The 17683-nt window shown below is 41.3% G+C and overlaps 1 protein-coding gene across 1 annotated transcript in view; it reads right to left on the bottom strand.

The window, feature by feature from the left end:
* CORO1C (coronin 1C) overlaps nucleotides 1-17683 on the bottom strand; it is a 61983-nt gene that overhangs the window by 26100 nt on the left and 18200 nt on the right. Inside the window, exon 2 of the mRNA XM_059676715.1 lies at nucleotides 10759-10958. Coding sequence (XP_059532698.1) covers nucleotides 10759-10953 — 195 coding nt within the window. The 5' untranslated portion in view covers nucleotides 10954-10958. The remainder of the gene's footprint in view (nucleotides 1-10758; nucleotides 10959-17683) is intronic.

The following is a 17683-nucleotide window of genomic DNA, read 5'->3' as shown; positions in this document are numbered from 1 at the left end:
TAAATATATACTAACAAACATGAACAGAAATCTCACAGATACGTTTCTATAAAGGAGTTCCACTCTATGATGTGGTTTAAAAAACAAAACAAAAAACTAATGGCGTATTACAGATGTACCTGCAGACATTATAACATTATCAAATTCTCAAAATTTACCATTGGGATGCTTCCGATATGACCTATGCATTATATAATGAGAACCACTGATCGGCTGCCTCCTGCATGCCCCTTACTGGGGATTGAGCTGCATGCAGCCCAGGCGTGTGCCCTGACCAGGAATCGAACCATGATCTCCTGGTTCACAGGTCAATGCTCAACCACTGAGCCACACCGGCCAGGCCAGAATAATTATTTCTTAATATTGAGAGTGGCCCCTCACATGATAATTGTTTTCGATCCACACTTTAGCTTGTGCAGTATTAGGTTGAAGAAGCTACCAAACTGGTGCTAAGGAAAATCAACCTAATAATTACTGGTTCATTGAAAATGTAACATACTGTTAAAGCCATAGAACACTACCCAGCAAGCTTAGTCTTTCTCATAACTAACATGTTTTCATAAACCTAGTAAACTCCTATGGTGATAAAAGGTGACACACATTAATTTTATCAGTCAAATCAAGTAATTCCTTTTAAGATGCTCAAGGTATTCCACATATGATTTCTTTCTAGTTTACATTCTGGAGTTCAATCATAGAATCCCAAGCTCTTCCAGGATGCTGGGTTCTGGTTGCTCTCTATAGTGTCTCCCTTATCTAGCCCAGCACAGGCAGCTTCCCAGTACTTTTCCAACTTCTAATCTACTGTCATCTTAGTATCCAGCCATTTTACAATCCACTAGAGGCCCAGTGCACAAATTCATACACAGGTGGGGTCCCTCTGGGTGGCTCACGCCCAATCAGTCCAGATCGGGAGAGGCTCGTGCTGCCACAGCAGTGCTCACCAGGCTTAAAACCAGCTCTCACATGCCCTGAGGGGTCCTGGATTGCAAGAGGGCGCAGGCCAGGCTGAGGGACCCCACTGTTGCCGGATCCTCCCCGCAGGAGGGCTCCAGGGCGTGTCCGGCCAATCTCACTCAGTTCCAATTGGCCGGACCCCAGCAGCAAGCTAACCTACCGGTCAAGCATCTGCCCCCTGGTGGTCAGTGCACGTCATAGTGAGCAGTTGAGCATCCTTAGCATACCATTAACATATTACACTTTGATTGGTTGGTTGGTTGGTCTGCCATTTGGTCTATTTGCATATTACCCTTTTATTATATAGGATTATTATAATCTGTTCTTATTATACAGATTATACAGATTGATTATACCACCCTCTGATGGAAGGGCTTAAACAGCCCTACCCCAACCTAATGCAAGGAACAAGGTATAAAGACTTTCCACTGTTTATCCCCACTTTATAATCATAAAAGTTTTCGTTTTAGGAAAAAATGCTAATCAAAATCACTTCATGTGCCCAAATTTCAAGAACTTTATCATAATATCCCTAAATTAAAAGATCTTTTCAAAGTCATTGATAATAACTCATTACTGGCCTTGAAGTAATACAGTAAGAATTTTTTAACTCTCAGCAAGGAAAATGGTAAGTCAAACATGTGCTCGGAAGCACAGGAAAAGTTTCCAGCCCAGGCATAAGGGCTCCATTCACAATGTGCAAAGTTCAAAGGAGTCAAAAAAGGATGTCTATTGAAGTGGGTTTTCCTTTTTATTCAACTTCCTTTTTCTTATAACAGTATTATTTATGTGGATATGTGTTCTGTTGAAAACTCTTAATGCCCTGTTGCCCCACAGGGAGGAGCTATAGTGACTGTGGTCCCAAGACAGGGGAGAAGTAGCCCAGACGAAACCGGGGCTTCTGCAGCAGACCATAAGGACTGGCGCACGCACGCAATATATGACTTGTTGACAGGCTGGTCTCTGAAAGTGACAGCTCATAGCCCAGGAATAAAACATTCTGAGGGGGTTTTACTTTAAATGAACCAGAAACATCAACCTAAGAGAAGGTGCTCTGAAATAAAACACAGATGATATTACCCAGTCCTGTAAGGTAAGCTAAGCACTAAAGCTGCCAGGGAGGGGCAGTGTGGGTCTGCAGAGACCGCGCCTGCCTGTGAGTAAAAAAAAAAAAAAAAAAAAAAAAAAAAGGTCTTTATGGGCACAGTGAAATGACAAGCAAATCATTTTGCCATCAAGTGTCCTCTTTACAACTGTCTCAGTTGTAAAAACCAGAGAGAAGTTACTCTAAAACGATGGATATTTTATTATCAGAAAGCAAAAAAGTGGAAAAGTTAATTAACATCTCCTTAACCATGCCTAAATTCCCAATGGTGACCAGAGAAGCTATATTCTCTAACTTCCTGACTTAACAAAAAAATTTATGAAGTGAAAACCTCATCATTGCAGACAAGTAATTTCATATGATACTTCTGGTCTGAGAACAAACAAAATCTAGAAACCCAAGATGAGGTAGAAGAACCAAGTCAAAATAAAATTCAGCTTCAAAGCAAAAGAACTATTGATGTAAGTACAAATATAGAAAATTAAAACAAAGCATCCAGTGTCAAATTAGAAAGGAGAGTAACTGGTTGCCTCACCGCTTGCACTGAGCAAATGACACTGGAGATCATCTCCCCTGGGACCCTCTGAGAATGATGAACTCCAGGGCTCCCCCTTTCAATCCCAGTTCTACACTGGTTTGCCCACAGGCCTCAGAATAAAAATCCACCCTCCTTGAAGTGGGGATGAAAAGCAGAAAAAAATTACAACTGTTTTAGGTAAATGCCTTGGGCTTCACGGCTGTGGCAGTTCCCATCTTGCAGCGGCTGTAAATAAGCAGGAGGACAGGAGTAGAGACCCAATTCAGTAGCCTGTATCATTTACTCATGACTTAAAGTTCAGCCAGAAAAGAAACCCAAGTCACCACTCCTCTGACAGTGCCAACACGTGCTCCATCACTGGTCCTCCCAGCTCAGCCTTCCCTGCACTCAACTCAGGTCGCTCCCCTAACCAGCACCGATATTCAACTTGGTAAGAACAGAAAATTTACTACCTATGGTTATACTGGCTTCTGGACAAATCCGGACTGTAGAAATTTGTCCATTAAACCTGAGTCTATTTCAGAGTAATCTGCATTCAAGAACCTTTTCTTCGCTGCTTTCCCAGGCTTGGGCCATCATGTTTATGCACTGAGGGCTTCTGCCGGCAGCACTTGTCTTGTGCTCTGCACAGACTCAGGCTCCAAAAAAACAGGAAAGAGTTAAACGTTCTTTGCACTTGACTCAGTGGCTTCCCTTCACCACACACTCCCAGATCCCACCGTTCTCTGAGCCTCTGTGCAGCCAATCAAAGCAAAGGAAGGAAATTATCCTGGCCAGCTGACAGCCCCAGAGCTCTGATGGCCATATATGGTAAAAACCACTGTCAGAGCCCTGTCAAGCCTGTGGGCCGGCTGCTGTGGACATATCAGTGAACTGCAGCAGTTCGAGAGGCTGGCCAAGGAAACACACAAAGGACAGGCAGCCTGCTCATCTCCAGGGGAGGGGGGAGGAGGGGGGAAAGAGGGGGGTGGGAGCCTGTCATCTGCCAGGGCACACTCTGAGTCACAGTCACTCACTGTAATCAAAAATAGCCCCAGGGTACATTGTGAGGTTCCTTCTGCCAGGACTTTGTGCACCATTGTTAACTGAGGTTGAGTAGAGTGTCCCCCATCTCACCCCACCCTCTACAGCAAGACTATGGAAAACGGAGTCACTGGGAGAAAATGAAAAGGCCCTTCTGTGGCACTTCATGTGATAATGAGACCGTGTAGGGTTCGCTCGCTCGTGTGGCTGGCAGCTCGTGACATAATTTGGAAGTCATTGTTCTGCACCTGGTGCCTTCCCCCTGCCTCCTCCAACCCCCCCCCCCCTCCAACACACACACAAACACACTCACCCGGCCTCCCAGCCTTTCAGGGCCCATACAACTGACAGTTTAAGGTGCTCAGGGCATCAGACAGTGTCTATTTCAGGAGACAGTGAACGTGCATTCCAGGACACTGACAATGAACCCCTGCCCGTAACACCAAAGCCACCATGGGCCCAAAGTCCACATCTGTACACAGGGCTCCTGGCATTGCTACCCTTGTCCAAATGGAGCGCCGCTAATTGTGGGAATGGAAATTGCCTGTCAGCAGTGTACAGTAAGGGGGTGACGCAGCCAATGCAAATCCAGCAGGTGCTGGGTAAAAGCACCATCGGGAGGCTGCCATTTCTTTTGAATTAGTCCAAGAAAGAAGGCACCTATCAGCACGGTGCCTGGCACTTAAAACCTCAAAAATGTGAACTGCTGCGATTTCATCATTCATTGCCGCTGTTTCTGCACAAGACATGGTATAGACAAGCCTTAAGACAATTCTCTAAGCTAAAAGAATCAAAGCCCTGACAAGCCAGTGTTTTTGTGATTAAGTCCCTAATCCCAGAGAAAGATGCAAAGAATTAAGTGTCAATTAGACTGCAGTTTCTATACCTACCACTCCACCCCCAAAATCTTTCACACTCAGTAGGGGGAAAATATTAATAAAAAATATACATGTACAAATCAAACAAAGATTCAGAGACCTAAATTCGAATTCATGAAAGACTCACAGCTCTGGGCAATCACTCAATCTGAGTTTCAATTTCTGCAAACGAACAGTTCTGACAGCAGTTCTACAATGTGCAGACACTGAGACTCCATTTAGGTGGGGGACCCTCTAAGCATATTCTGATGTCATTTTGGAGTCTCGTTTTTAAGACTATGACATAAAGTTACTGCCTTTTCCTGAAGCTGATACGGAGGAAACGTGCAATGTTGTTCCAGTTACAACAATAATCCAAAAAATGTAGAACAGTGCTTATTCCGGTTCTCCTCCATAAAACGATCACGGAAAAGACCAATTTTGCACTATTTACAATGGGAGGGGGGGAGCCAAGAAATGTGATTTTCTATCAAAAAGCTATCCTTCAGCCGAAACCGGTTTGGCTCAGTGGATAGAGCGTCGGCCTGCGGACTGAAAGGTCCCGGGTTCGGTTCCGGTCAGGGTTGCGGGCGCATCCCCAGTGGGAGATGTGCAGGAGGCAGCTGATTGATGTTTCTCTCTCATCGATGTTTCTAACTCTATCCCTCTCCCTTCCTCTCTGTAAAAACTCAGTGAAATATATTTAAAAAAAAAAAAAAAAAAAAAAAGCTATCCTTCAGCCCGGCCAGCACGGCTCAGTGATTGAGTGACAACCTATGAACCAGGAGGCCATGGTTCCAGTCCTGGTCAGGACACATGCCCAGGTTGCCGGCTCGATCCCCAGTGTGGGATGTGCAGGAGGCAGCCAATCAATGATTCTCTCTCATCATTGATGTTTCTATCTCTCTCTCCCTCTCCCTTTCTCTCTGAATACATATATTTCTTAAAAGCAGCTATCCTTCAGCTTCTCTTAATCACCCTCCAATCAAATATCCCAATTTCTCCAATACTAGAAAAGTCTATCTAAATTCCCAGAGACCCAGGAATCTGAGGGAAGAATGTGGCTCCCACTTCATTCTTTGCCGACCCAGAGCATCTCTTGTACCTCAGTTTAGGGAATTGGCTGGGCTCCTCTTCTGTTTCATCTCTAGCTCCTACACACAGGAAAACCTGAATTCTAATAAAATATTCTGTGATGACTTCCTTGACTTCTGAGCCTCAGTTGGAACTCATCTCTCATTGCTGTGTGAGAGCATTTCAAACACACACAAAGCTCCCCATTGAAAAGATCAAGGTCAACTGTTATTAAAACTTAAGAGCAAGAACCCAACACAGGTCATGGCACAGAGCATGTGCTCAAATGTCTAAGGAATGAGTATGTGAATGAATGAATGAATGAATGAATGTGATTTCTAAGGAATGAGTATGTGAATGAATGAATATGATTTTTTAAAAGTACGGTTTTAGATTTCACTAAAACTTACACAATTAGCTCTTTATATGCTCTGGTAGTATTACTGATAATACTTTTAAAAATCAGCTTTACATGTAATAAGTTCATTGTAAAACATTTTGTACAGGTATTATAAAGAAAATAAAAATCACCTTTAGACCCACCATCAATGTTAACATTCCTGAAAACCAATAATATAATTTGAAGTTATGTATAAGATAGTATGACCTTATAACATATTTTTTAGGTCATATGACAGTATCATGGATCATAAGGATCTTGCCATATAACATAACTTTCTCTTGCTTCTGTACAGCATCTCCCAATTACTCATAAGATTTATTTAAGAATGTTATGTATATGTATGTGTGTGTGTATGTGTGTGTGTATATATATATATATACACACACATACACACACAGGTGTGTTTTTTTTTAATGGAATGCTTAAAACTATGAAACGGCCTTTTGGGTCATTGTGAAGTACTCATTTATGTATTATGTGGCCTCACATTATGAATCAAGCACCATATTCTGAGAATACATCAATTGCTGCTTAACTCTCAAACTCAGCTACTTAAAGCAATAAACATTTATTACCGCACAGTTTCTGAGGGTCAGGAGCTGAAAAGCAGCAGTTATCTGGGTAATCTGGCTCTGGGTTCTCATGAGTCAAGGTGTCAGCCGGGATGCAGGATCCATTTTTAAGATGGTTCACTCACATGTTTGTTAAGTTGGTGCTGGCTACTGGTGAGAAGTCCTATGGACCTTTCCACAGAACTACTTGAAACATGGAGGCTCCAAAAGAGATAAAGTGGAGCCAAGATGCTTTATGACCTAGCCTCAGAGTCACACTCCACCAACTGCACCATATCCTCACGGTTATACAGTCAGCCCCATTTAATGTGGGAGGGCACCACACAGGGCATGAACACAAGGAGGGAAGAATCATTGGAGGCCACTACCACAATAGTGTAACGCAAGACTTTGGAGAACCTGTTATCAAGAGCTACCATTCAAACAGCCATCCAGTTTGCATCCTCCATCCCAGTGAATGTCAGGGGATCAAGAGCATATCATTCTAACTGCCCTCCCCTTATCTGTTAAGAAGGAAGAAAATAATTATAACACAATGTGACTATGAAGTCTATAGTACTAGTAGCATGGGCAAGAGGCTAAGAGAACCCAAAGAATGATTTCCACTGTCTCGGCAAATGAAGAGGTAACAAGTGAGTTGGACACTGAACAATCAGAATACTGACTGAAATAAATCAAGTTTCTTCCTCAATAAATATGGCAGAAAAACACTCAAAACAGCCCTTGTCAACACAAGCTCTGAGAGAATTAAGTCCTAATGCCCTAAGGAAGCTACTATAAGTAATGAATTAATTTATTTCTTATGCATCTAGAAGGCACAGCCATGTCCCATCCTTGAGAGAACTAAGAAAATATTCATTGAAATGATTGTCTGTAGGGCTGAATTTTTTCACAAAACCCTAGTTGAGAAAGACCACAAAATAAATTGAAAAGATAGTTCACAGACATAAATATAGCAAGATCTCAGATACAGTTCCTAAAATAAATGGCCGAAACGTACACAACTGTATATAAGGCATTATACAACTATACCAGAGGAGCTAGAAGGACAGAGGAGATTAACAGGCAAAAGATTAATAGAGACCTGGCCACACCCATCCTGTAAGGGCTCAGAGCAGAGCTGCTCTGTAAGGCAGTTCAAGGGAGGGTGAAATTAGCCATCACTCCAATACTAGCAGGTAAGAATAGTCTAGGGAGGAAGGGAGAGAGCAATTAGGCAAGATAGGAGCCCTTCAATTTGCATCCTCCATCCAAGTGTATGTTAGAGCAAGAGCATATAATTCTAACCAAGTCCCCCCTCACCCTTATTTGCTGAAGTTAGAATGTACAGGCTCGTCGTGATCTGAAGTTCTGGTGCACGTGCACCTAACCACAAAGTGGTGCGATGTGTCTGAACGCCCCCACGGCTCACAAGGGGCTGGGAACGCCTCAGTCCCACCTCACGAGCGCAGCTACTCCACACAGGAGACACCTGTTCATGCCCGCGTGGTAGAGTGCACGGGGGCTGGGGCAAGGCAGCTTACGCAGTTGTGGTGGGAAAATCCCTATAGCCAAAACCACAAAGCCACCTTCTGTTCAGCAAGGCTGCTAGTATTCAGCGTCTGAAAGACCAAAGAATAAGAAAATGCATACTAAGCCGCACCTTAAAAAGTCATGACAGAATGGCATGTCAGAGCTTGCAGGAAACATTAACAAAGAGATCCTGAATCACGTGTTAACCTAAATCGCCCCACCTCAGGGCTGAGTACTTTCCATATTCCTGACTGTGACCTCTTAAAATCCCGCTTTCTCTAATAAAACCTTCCTAACAAAAACCTCATAAACCAGCTAAAATAAACATGCATTCATGCCTAAACTTACCGCTTGCTGTGTATGTGTTTTAATGTATGTGTCCCTACTACTCTCTCCATTTTCTATTTTAAGTCCTGCAAGACAGAGACCATGATTCTCCCAGAATCTGACCACAAAAGCCTCATGAGGTTGCAATAATAAGCCCTATTTACAGCTAACACTAACTAGCTTTGAAGAGAAATTCAATGAAGACCATGTTTTTAAATGGGAGCCTTTCTGAAAGTGTCACAATACATCTTAAAATTGATACACGCATATTCAATATTAATAAGTACTGAGAGCCCCGACAGCATCACCAAAACCAGTCTGCCTGTACATATTTAAAAAAAAAAGAAGTGTGTGTGTGTGTGTGTGTGTGTGCGCGCGCGCGCATGCATGCAGGGGGGGGGGGGGGGGGGGCACGGACGGACACGAACATTACCAGAAGTCTCTGAGATAGTTTTTAAAAACCATACCCCTAATTGAAAAATAAAAAAAATACCCATTTCCTCAAGTTCATGTTTAGAGTAATCCCAGACTGCTATCAACACATATTGGAGCCCAATACACACCCAGAGCATCATTTCCTATGATCTTGATTTCAAGCTTCACTTCATGTTATGTGTGCAAATTTGGTTTTTCTTCACTTTTAAACAAAAGCAGCCCACATTATAAAACTAAAAACTCAACTCCAAAACAGATTATAGTATTCCAGTGCCTTATCTTGGCCGACAAAGCTGAAACATCTTCTCAGCTGGCCACCAAAACCCCACCACTACAAAGTCAGGTTTCCCAATGCTCCTTGCTCTTGGTGAACAAATAAACTAAAAAGTTGTGGCGACCAAATGCAACTGGCATTAATTTCAAACTCCCACCCCCAAATCAGGCTTAAGTACAGTTATAAGATGGTCATGTATTATTTGCCAATACACAGCAATGTTCTCCACAGAAATAAAAGCATCCAAGTAGAAAATTAAATTTCAATGTAATGAAAAATTCTCCTTTAAAATATCATCAATGACTCTGCCAATTATAAGATACATTTGAAAACACATATCGAATTTGCTCCCCAAAGGCGTCCGTCCCCTATTTCTATAGTGAAATGGTCCTATTATGTAATATCACATCAATCCAGTCACTAAAGTAAAAATCAGATGTTAAAATAAAACAAGTTAGTCATAAGCATCTGAGAGAAAAGTACAAGAGAATTGGAAGTTTTCCCAGTGAGAGTTTTTCCTAAGGAAAAAACACCCATATGGGAAACAATACTTTGACAGAAAACCACTTTATTGTAACCACTTTCAGAATCACATGGTCCATAATGACGAGACGTGCCCCTAGTATGCATGGCTCAGACTCAGGGGGACCCACTGTTCTCAGCAGAGTGGAAACAGCTGTAATGTGACCCAACACCTGCATCCTCACCAGCACTGAGCCCTTATCAGAGCTCAGGACTCACCAACTTTTTTTCCTCCAAAGGCTAACTAGAAAATTACTCTTTCCAGGTTCTCTCTCACACAGCAACAACTCCCCCCCACCCCCACCCCCACCCCCAAACCCTCCCAATTATTTGTGATTCTGGGATTTCCTGTTAAAGCAAGTACAGATTTTCATCCACAATATTCAAGAATAGTCAGAAAATCACAAATCTCCTTTCTTTTCTGTATTGGAAACGACTCTCTGGATGGAGTAGGGCAGTGGTCGGCAAATTGTGGCTCGCGAGCCACATGCGGCTCTTTGGCCCCTTGAGTGTGGCCACGAAGTTTCAATCGCACTGTACCTGCGCGCCCGCACGTGGTATTTTGTGGAAGAGCCACACTCAAGGGGCCGCAGTTTGCTGACCACTGGAGTAGGGAGTACTGGGAAGTCCACTGATGTAGAAGGTCACACAAAATCACTTTCAGCGAAGATCCTTTATTTCTACCATTTGTTAACACTGTTTAGATCCTATGCTGAAACTTTACTGTTATCCAGACTTGAAATCTGCACCACTGGGAACCTTTTCTTGAGCTTTCATCTCATTTATCATTCAAAAAACCAAAAGTCTCAGTGCTCATGACTTCACACACAAAAAAGATAGTCTTAAAAATTTCTGCCCATATAAAAAATGATTGTTTTTAAACTACACCTTTTGGAACAACGTTTGTGAAAAATGGATGACTACTAACCAAATCATAAAATTCCTTGCCTGCCCATGCTCACAGCATCATTATAATAATCATTTTGATCCATAGAGGGCACACCCAGAACAGAGTTCACCTTTCTGTTTAATGATTCTCTATTAGAGAAAAACTGATGTGGTTGTAAACTGTAAGGAATGAAACCTCAATTACATCAGAGTCTAATGGTCTGGGCATTCTATTACAGTGTTTAACAGAACGGAAAGTCAGATTACTTACCTTGTGCAAAGGGAGCACAAGGAACGCACCTCCCCCACTTGCTTCAATGATTATGGCAACAAATCTGGGATTGACAGCGCAAAAGGAACTATCCCAGGTCACTCGAGAAACCCGGATGTCATCATAACACTGGTCATTTTTTACCGCTTGTCCAAATACATGCCGAAACTTGCTCTGTCGTACCACTCGCCTCATCGTGTCTGTAGAAGAACAAAAATTATGTTAAAGTCATGCACTCAACTGAAAGCTTTACTTTTACAAAAAACAAAACAAAACAAAACAAAAAAAACCCTCCAAGTACAAAAAAACACCCAAAAACCAGAATGGCATGGCATTTTGTCTGCTCTCCTAAAAAAGCAGCCTAATGGCAAATCCAAACTTCCTTTAGCAGCACATACCCATAGAAAACTGAAAATGCGTCAGGGAAAGAATTACAAAGAAATGAAAAATTCCTAATTCAAGATCCAGAAACTGCTCATCAGTTTAATTTCAGGAAAAAGATCAAGACAAGGAATGAAGAAAAATTAGCCTTTCAGGACTGGGTGGGAATTGAAAGGTAAGTAAATTCAACTCTCTCCCCCTTTTAAAGATAAGAAAACTCCAAGTTAAGTTATGTAGTAGATTTGAGCTCAAGAACCCCTCCCCCCCATAAAAAGATATGATACTGTGGCTTTTTCCTCAGTCTGCCAAGGTAATTTTCCCCCAGACATCAGCACTCTGCTGTCTGAGAATTCTGCCCGCTCACAAGTGTTTCCACAAGTCCAACTACGAGAAGTGGAGAATTCAAGAAATATAAGCAACCACCCTTGTCTTCAAGAGCCTTCCAACACAGGCATTATAATCAGAGCAAATCAGAACCAAACCCCTGGTGCTGAGTGCTACCAGGAATCTGGCTAAGGCAACTGATAGGTCAAAAGCCAGGTCTGAAAAAAAAGTAGCAAGGATTTAAATGGAGAGTAATGTGACAAAAAAATAATGTTTGGGATGACAACAGGTCTGACAGTGGCCTACTAGCATTTTAGGCAGGAAGAAGCTAAAAGCAAGGTGCTGGGCTAAGAGCTGTGACAATAAACCAGGCCTGAAAAGGCCTGGAATGACTGTAGCAGCAGCAGTTGGCCAGCGGAAAGGAAAACCTCAGGGAGGGGAAATGAACAGGATGGTTTTTCACATCAGAGTTGATCATTCACCGGGGGAGGGTGTTATTCCAGGGCTCCCTCCTGGGTCATTTCAGACTCCAAATTCCACTAGGTTGTCCGACAGACATGTGCACGGAAAGCTTCCTGCTTCAAGATCACCAGGCCCCACCTGGTGAGGTCTCCTAGACTGTACCAATGTCATTATCCTACCTACTAATGGAGAACATTCTGCTCATATGGGCTAGGATAGAAGGGGCCTGGAGAAAACCTCAGTGGAAATGGAACATGGTCAGCTGAAAACCAGTCATTCTGACCCCCATCAGGTACAGAGGAGAGCTAACACCTGTCCACTCATGCCAAAAGGGACACAGGGTGGGCTTTTGCTAATTGCTTCCCTCTAATTCCCTTTCTCATGACGCTGGGCCCACTGCTAAATGCAAAGGGAGATAATTTATTTTTGCCAGCCTCTTTCTAACCTTCCAAGGCATGTGCAAAAGTCGCCTCTCTACAAGCCTGGGGCATATGGCTGGGTTGAGGCAACGGACCCTTGCAGGCAGTTGAGCACCCATGTTCCTCAGCCCAGCTGTTGCCAGACCTTTCCAGCTGACTACCAGGACCATACATTTAGAGTACTTGGTAGAGGAGATGGCCAATTATTTGCTTCCACTTGGCCAGAGCTCTTCATTTGTGAAACAGTGTGAATAATTCTCAAGCATGAAGAGATAAAGAGCTTCCAAGAGGTAGTGAAAACCACAAGAAAAGCACATCCATACAAAAGCCAATGTACCGCCAGCTGGTTCCAGGATCCATTTCCCTACACAACCATCTGCACAAGTTAGCAGAAGCTCAAATCCCACCAGTACCTTCTAGCAAGTGTTTCAAAAGTAAGTTAACACAGAACTAAGGATTGCACCATATGTCAAGAGTTAATATCCTTCATACACAAAGTTTTTACAAATTAAAAACATGAAAATCCCAATAGAAAATTACACAAAGGACATGAAGAGGTAATTTACAAAAGAAATACAAATGGCATTTATCTCCACTCTTTCCTGGAACCCTAATAAAATGGCAGTCAAAGAATAAAAGCAGGTATAAACACCAAAGGACAAGAGAAAGGTCACTGAATGGAGCCTAAGAAGAATGCAAATGTGACAACAAAATCTTAAAAGATGGGAAGCTATTATATACATGTAACTGACTGAAGTGTGAATGTCCTGTCCTCTTGCGTGTCTCAGGAGGAAAGGCTCATGAAAAGAACACCGAAGTCCATGGAAACCCCAGAGCACTCTAGAGAAACAGGGAAGTGGGAGAGGGGCTGAAGAGAAAATTGAAGCCTAAATCAGAAGCAGCTCAACACCAAGATCACCCTCTCCAATGCTGCACAATCACAGGCACTACGCCGCATCCACTCCAGCGGAAGCCAGACTGCATGCCCTGGGCAGGTCGACAGGCAACAAAGGTATGAACAGGTGTCACAGTGACAATGTGATTTTGTACAGTGGAGTCTCCCTTGTTTCTGGGGCTCCCAAAACACTGGCTACCAGGCCTAGATACCACCAGCCCCATCTGGTAAGAGATCAGACCTCACCACCCACTGTGAGGTCCACCACTCAACCAGCCCCTCAGCCCACAGAGGCATGAGGTCACCTTTTTGTGCTTCCCTTTTAAATGTGAATGGACATTTGAGGAAGGCCTCTAACTTGAAAAATAAGAGACAACTTTCCTCTTCACTCAAATAAACTAGATACTATCTAATCTCACCAGCAATATAAACATAAATAAATATAAATATGTGAAGTGCTTTGAATATGTTAGTGAAAGGTATTACACAAATTTGCTGGCTAACTTACATACTAAAATACTTTTAAAAGTCATTTCTATATTATACACAGTGACAACTTACTTTCATCCTAACCGCATGGAGTCAGAATGATATACAGGTTCTTTTGCTACAACCATGGATTAGAGTGTCAGCTACAGAGCAGAGACAGTGAGAAAAGTCAGTGCTTCCATAGTGCTGTGCTGACCGAGCCAGGCAGGTCCAAGTGGAGACTGAAGAGCAGTGTGAGCCCATCCACATCCAAGGTTGAACCTGATCAGGGCTCAGCTGTCCACATGTGGCACAGCTGCTTTTCCTGCACATAACAGAGAAAAGCAATTAAGAGGGCAGGCTCCAGAGTCAGACAGCCTTGTGAGTGAGAAGCACAGCTGTACCATTTACTTCCTGGCCAAGGTTCAGTGGGGCAAGTCAATGAATCTCTTTACGTGTCAGATTCTCTATCTGAAAATGGGTACAATACATATAAAGTTGAAGTGATCATTACATGAGGTAAGCACCTGGTGATAGGAGTGTAGCAAGAGATTAATATGTTAAAGCACCTTGTATGATTAAACACACATATCTAATTACACAATATGTGTCCGCTCTTATCATCCTAGAACTTTACATAAGGTAACCCAGGTTCAAATTCTAGCTTTACCATTTATTAGTAACTTACTTAATCTTTCTGAGCCTCATTTTGCTGATCTATAAGAATTAGAAACAACATCTGACAAAACCCAGGTCCAGGTAGTTTCACCACTGAAGTCTATCAAACATTTAAAGAATACCAATACTTCACAAATGTTTCCAAAGAATAGGAGAGGAGGAAATGCTTCCAGATTAATGTTATGAGACCAGTATTACTCTGATGCCAAAATCAGAAAAAGACATGACCAAAAAAAACCCTAGACTAATATCTCTTATGAGTATCAATGCAAAAATCCTCAACAAAATACTAACAGACCAAATCTAGCATAAAATGCATTATACAACATGACCAAGTGCAACTTATCCAGGAATGCAAGGTTGGGTCAACATCTGAAAATCAGTGTAACATATATCAATCGAATAATAAACAAAAATCACATAATCGTCTCACACAGAAAAGCGTTTGACAAAATCCAACACTCTTGCAAGATAAAAACACTCAACAAACTAGGAACAAAAGGAAACTTCCCCAAACTGATTAAAAACAAACAAACACAAAAATACAGCTAACAATATCCAGTGGTGTAAGATACTTTCTCCCTAAGATCAAGAACCAGGCAAGATGTCTGCTTTTGCCACTTCTACCCAGCAATGTACTACAGGTTCTAGACTGGGTAATTAGACAAGAAACAACAACAAATAAAAGGCCCTCGGATTGTAAAGAAAGAAGTAAAACTATCTCCAAATGCAAATGACATGATCTTACATACAGAAAATCCTAAGGAATACACTAAAAAACTATTAGAATTAATATTAGCAAGGTTATCGCTTCTCGGCCTTTTGGTTAAGATCAAGTGTAATATTAGCAAGGTTACAGGATAAGAGACCTATATATAAGAATCAACTGTATTTCTGCACACTCATAACAAATAATCTGAAAATGAAATTAACAAAACAATTCCAGACCCTAGCCGGATAGCTCAGTTGGTTAGAGTGTCATCCTGATGTGCCAAAGTTTCAGGTTCAACCCCTAATCAGGGCACATACAAGAATCAATCAATGAATGCGTAAGTAAGTGGAACAACAAATTGATGCTTCTCTCTCACATTAATTTTTTTTAAAAGAAAACATTCACAGTAATATCAAAAGGAATAGAATACTCAGGAGTAAACCTAACCAAGAAGGTGAAAGACTTGTATACAGGCATACCCCATTTTATTATGGTTGGCATTTAAAATGCCTCATGGGCCGAAACCGGTTTGGCTCAGTGGATAGAGCGTCGGCCTGCGGACTGAAGGGTCCCAGGTTCGATTCCAGTCAAGGGCATGTACCTGGGTTGTGGGCACATCCCCAGTGGGAGATGTGCAGGAGGCAGCTGATCGATGTTTCTCTCCCATCGATGTTTCTAATTATCTATCTCTCTCCCATCCTCTCTGTAAAAAATCAATAAAATATATTTTTAAAAAAATAAAATAAAATGCCTCATGGATGTTGCGTTTTTACAAATTAAAATGAAGACCCTCCATCAGTAAAAAGACTACAACTCACTTTATTATAACACTTGCTTTATTGTAATGTTCTAGAACTGAACCTGCAATATCTGAGGTATGCCTGTGCTAAAAATTACAAAACACTAATGAAAGCAGTTAAAGAAGACACAATTAAATGTAAAGACAGCTTGTGTTCATGGACCAGAAGACTTAACATTAAAATGGCAATACTCAATGTAATCCCTATCAGAACCCTAGCTGACTTCTTCATGAACTGATTCTAAGATTCATATGGAATATCAAGGGACCCAACAGTTGCCAAAACAACCTTGAAAGAGAAGAACAAATTAGGAAGATTCATACTTCCTGGTTATAAAACTCACTACAAAGCAATGGAAATCAAGACAGTGAGGTATTAGAACAAGAACAGACATATAGCCTGGCTGGTGTGGTATGTGAAGTATATCTCAAAAAAGATGTGGTTTTTTTTAAAGCTGCAAAGTTCCTAGCACAGACTCTGATAAATGTTAGCAATTATTACTTAAGAGCCCACTAACAGATTTTTCTACCCAAGGGGGAAAAAACCCAAATCAATTCTCTACTGCTTATGGGCCAAAAGCGTAATTTTCACATATGAGAACCAGCATCAGTTTTCAAGGACCCTTTACAAAATATTTTGTTCTCTCACCTCAGCATGGAATTCACTACACTTAAATTTCTCCTCTAACAAAGGAAAATTGGGACCTCAGACAGAAAAACTCCCTTCTTCACAAGACAGCTGCCTGCATTATCAAGTGATATTAGTGTTTCATCACGTTAATGTTTAGCTACAAACTTCCAAATTACAATGTCATACCATTAAACTTAGTTCTTTTATTAAATATCTTATCCCAAATCACACAACTAAAGTATCCCTCAAAACCAAAGCATTTTATAAATTAATTCTCAATTACATTAAAAAGAGTAAATGAAAAAATCCTAAAATAAAAAGCCCAAGGAAATAGTAGTACTTGGTACGATTTTAAATATCTTATCAGAATTCAACCTTGGAGAAGTTGCCTACTTATGTCTTTCAAGTACAAATTCCTAAAACTTTGTAGGACCTTTTGTTTGCATTTGGAGGATCATCACAGTATTAAAGGAGATGATGTAGTCATAAGTCATTCATTAAGCAAATCAAATATTTACCAAGTGTCAAAATATATTGACTTTAGATAGGAGAAAATGCAATGTAGTTTTGAATTTCCACAAAATGTGGGAATTACAAACCTTATGTAAGACCTTATAGCATACAATTTATCATCCTACCCATATTTCCAGTAAAACTGGGATTATTCTAGAATGGTTTTCATTATAAAAACTAGTATGTCTTTGAAAGACAATGTGAGGATAGGTTGAGAGCACAAGCTCAACTATGGAATTCACTCACTGGAATTTAGTTGAAAACTCTACTTTAGAAATATGAATAGTCGTTTCCCCAGCCCAATTTTCCAGGTGATACTGAAGGACAGAGGATTAAGGGTTAAGTCTTGATTGTCCAGCAACTATCATAATAAATTTCTTTTTTAAAATGTAACCTTTTCATAGTCCCCATGTTGTACATTATATCCTCAGGACTTATTAATCTTATAATCGGAAGTCTGTTGTTTTGACCACTATCATCCATTTGACCAACCCCCCCACACGCAACTCCATGCCTCTGACTACCTTGTTCTTTTCTACAAGTTCAAGTTATTTTTTGTAAGTTTTAGATTCAACATATAAGTGATATCATACAGTATTTGTCTTTCTCTGACATATTTCACTTAGCATAATGCCCTCAAGAT

This window comes from Myotis daubentonii, chromosome 19 (genome assembly GCF_963259705.1).
Source record: "Myotis daubentonii chromosome 19, mMyoDau2.1, whole genome shotgun sequence".
In the NCBI taxonomy this organism is placed as follows: domain Eukaryota; kingdom Metazoa; phylum Chordata; class Mammalia; order Chiroptera; family Vespertilionidae; genus Myotis; species Myotis daubentonii.
This window is presented reverse-complemented; position numbering and strand designations above follow the sequence as displayed.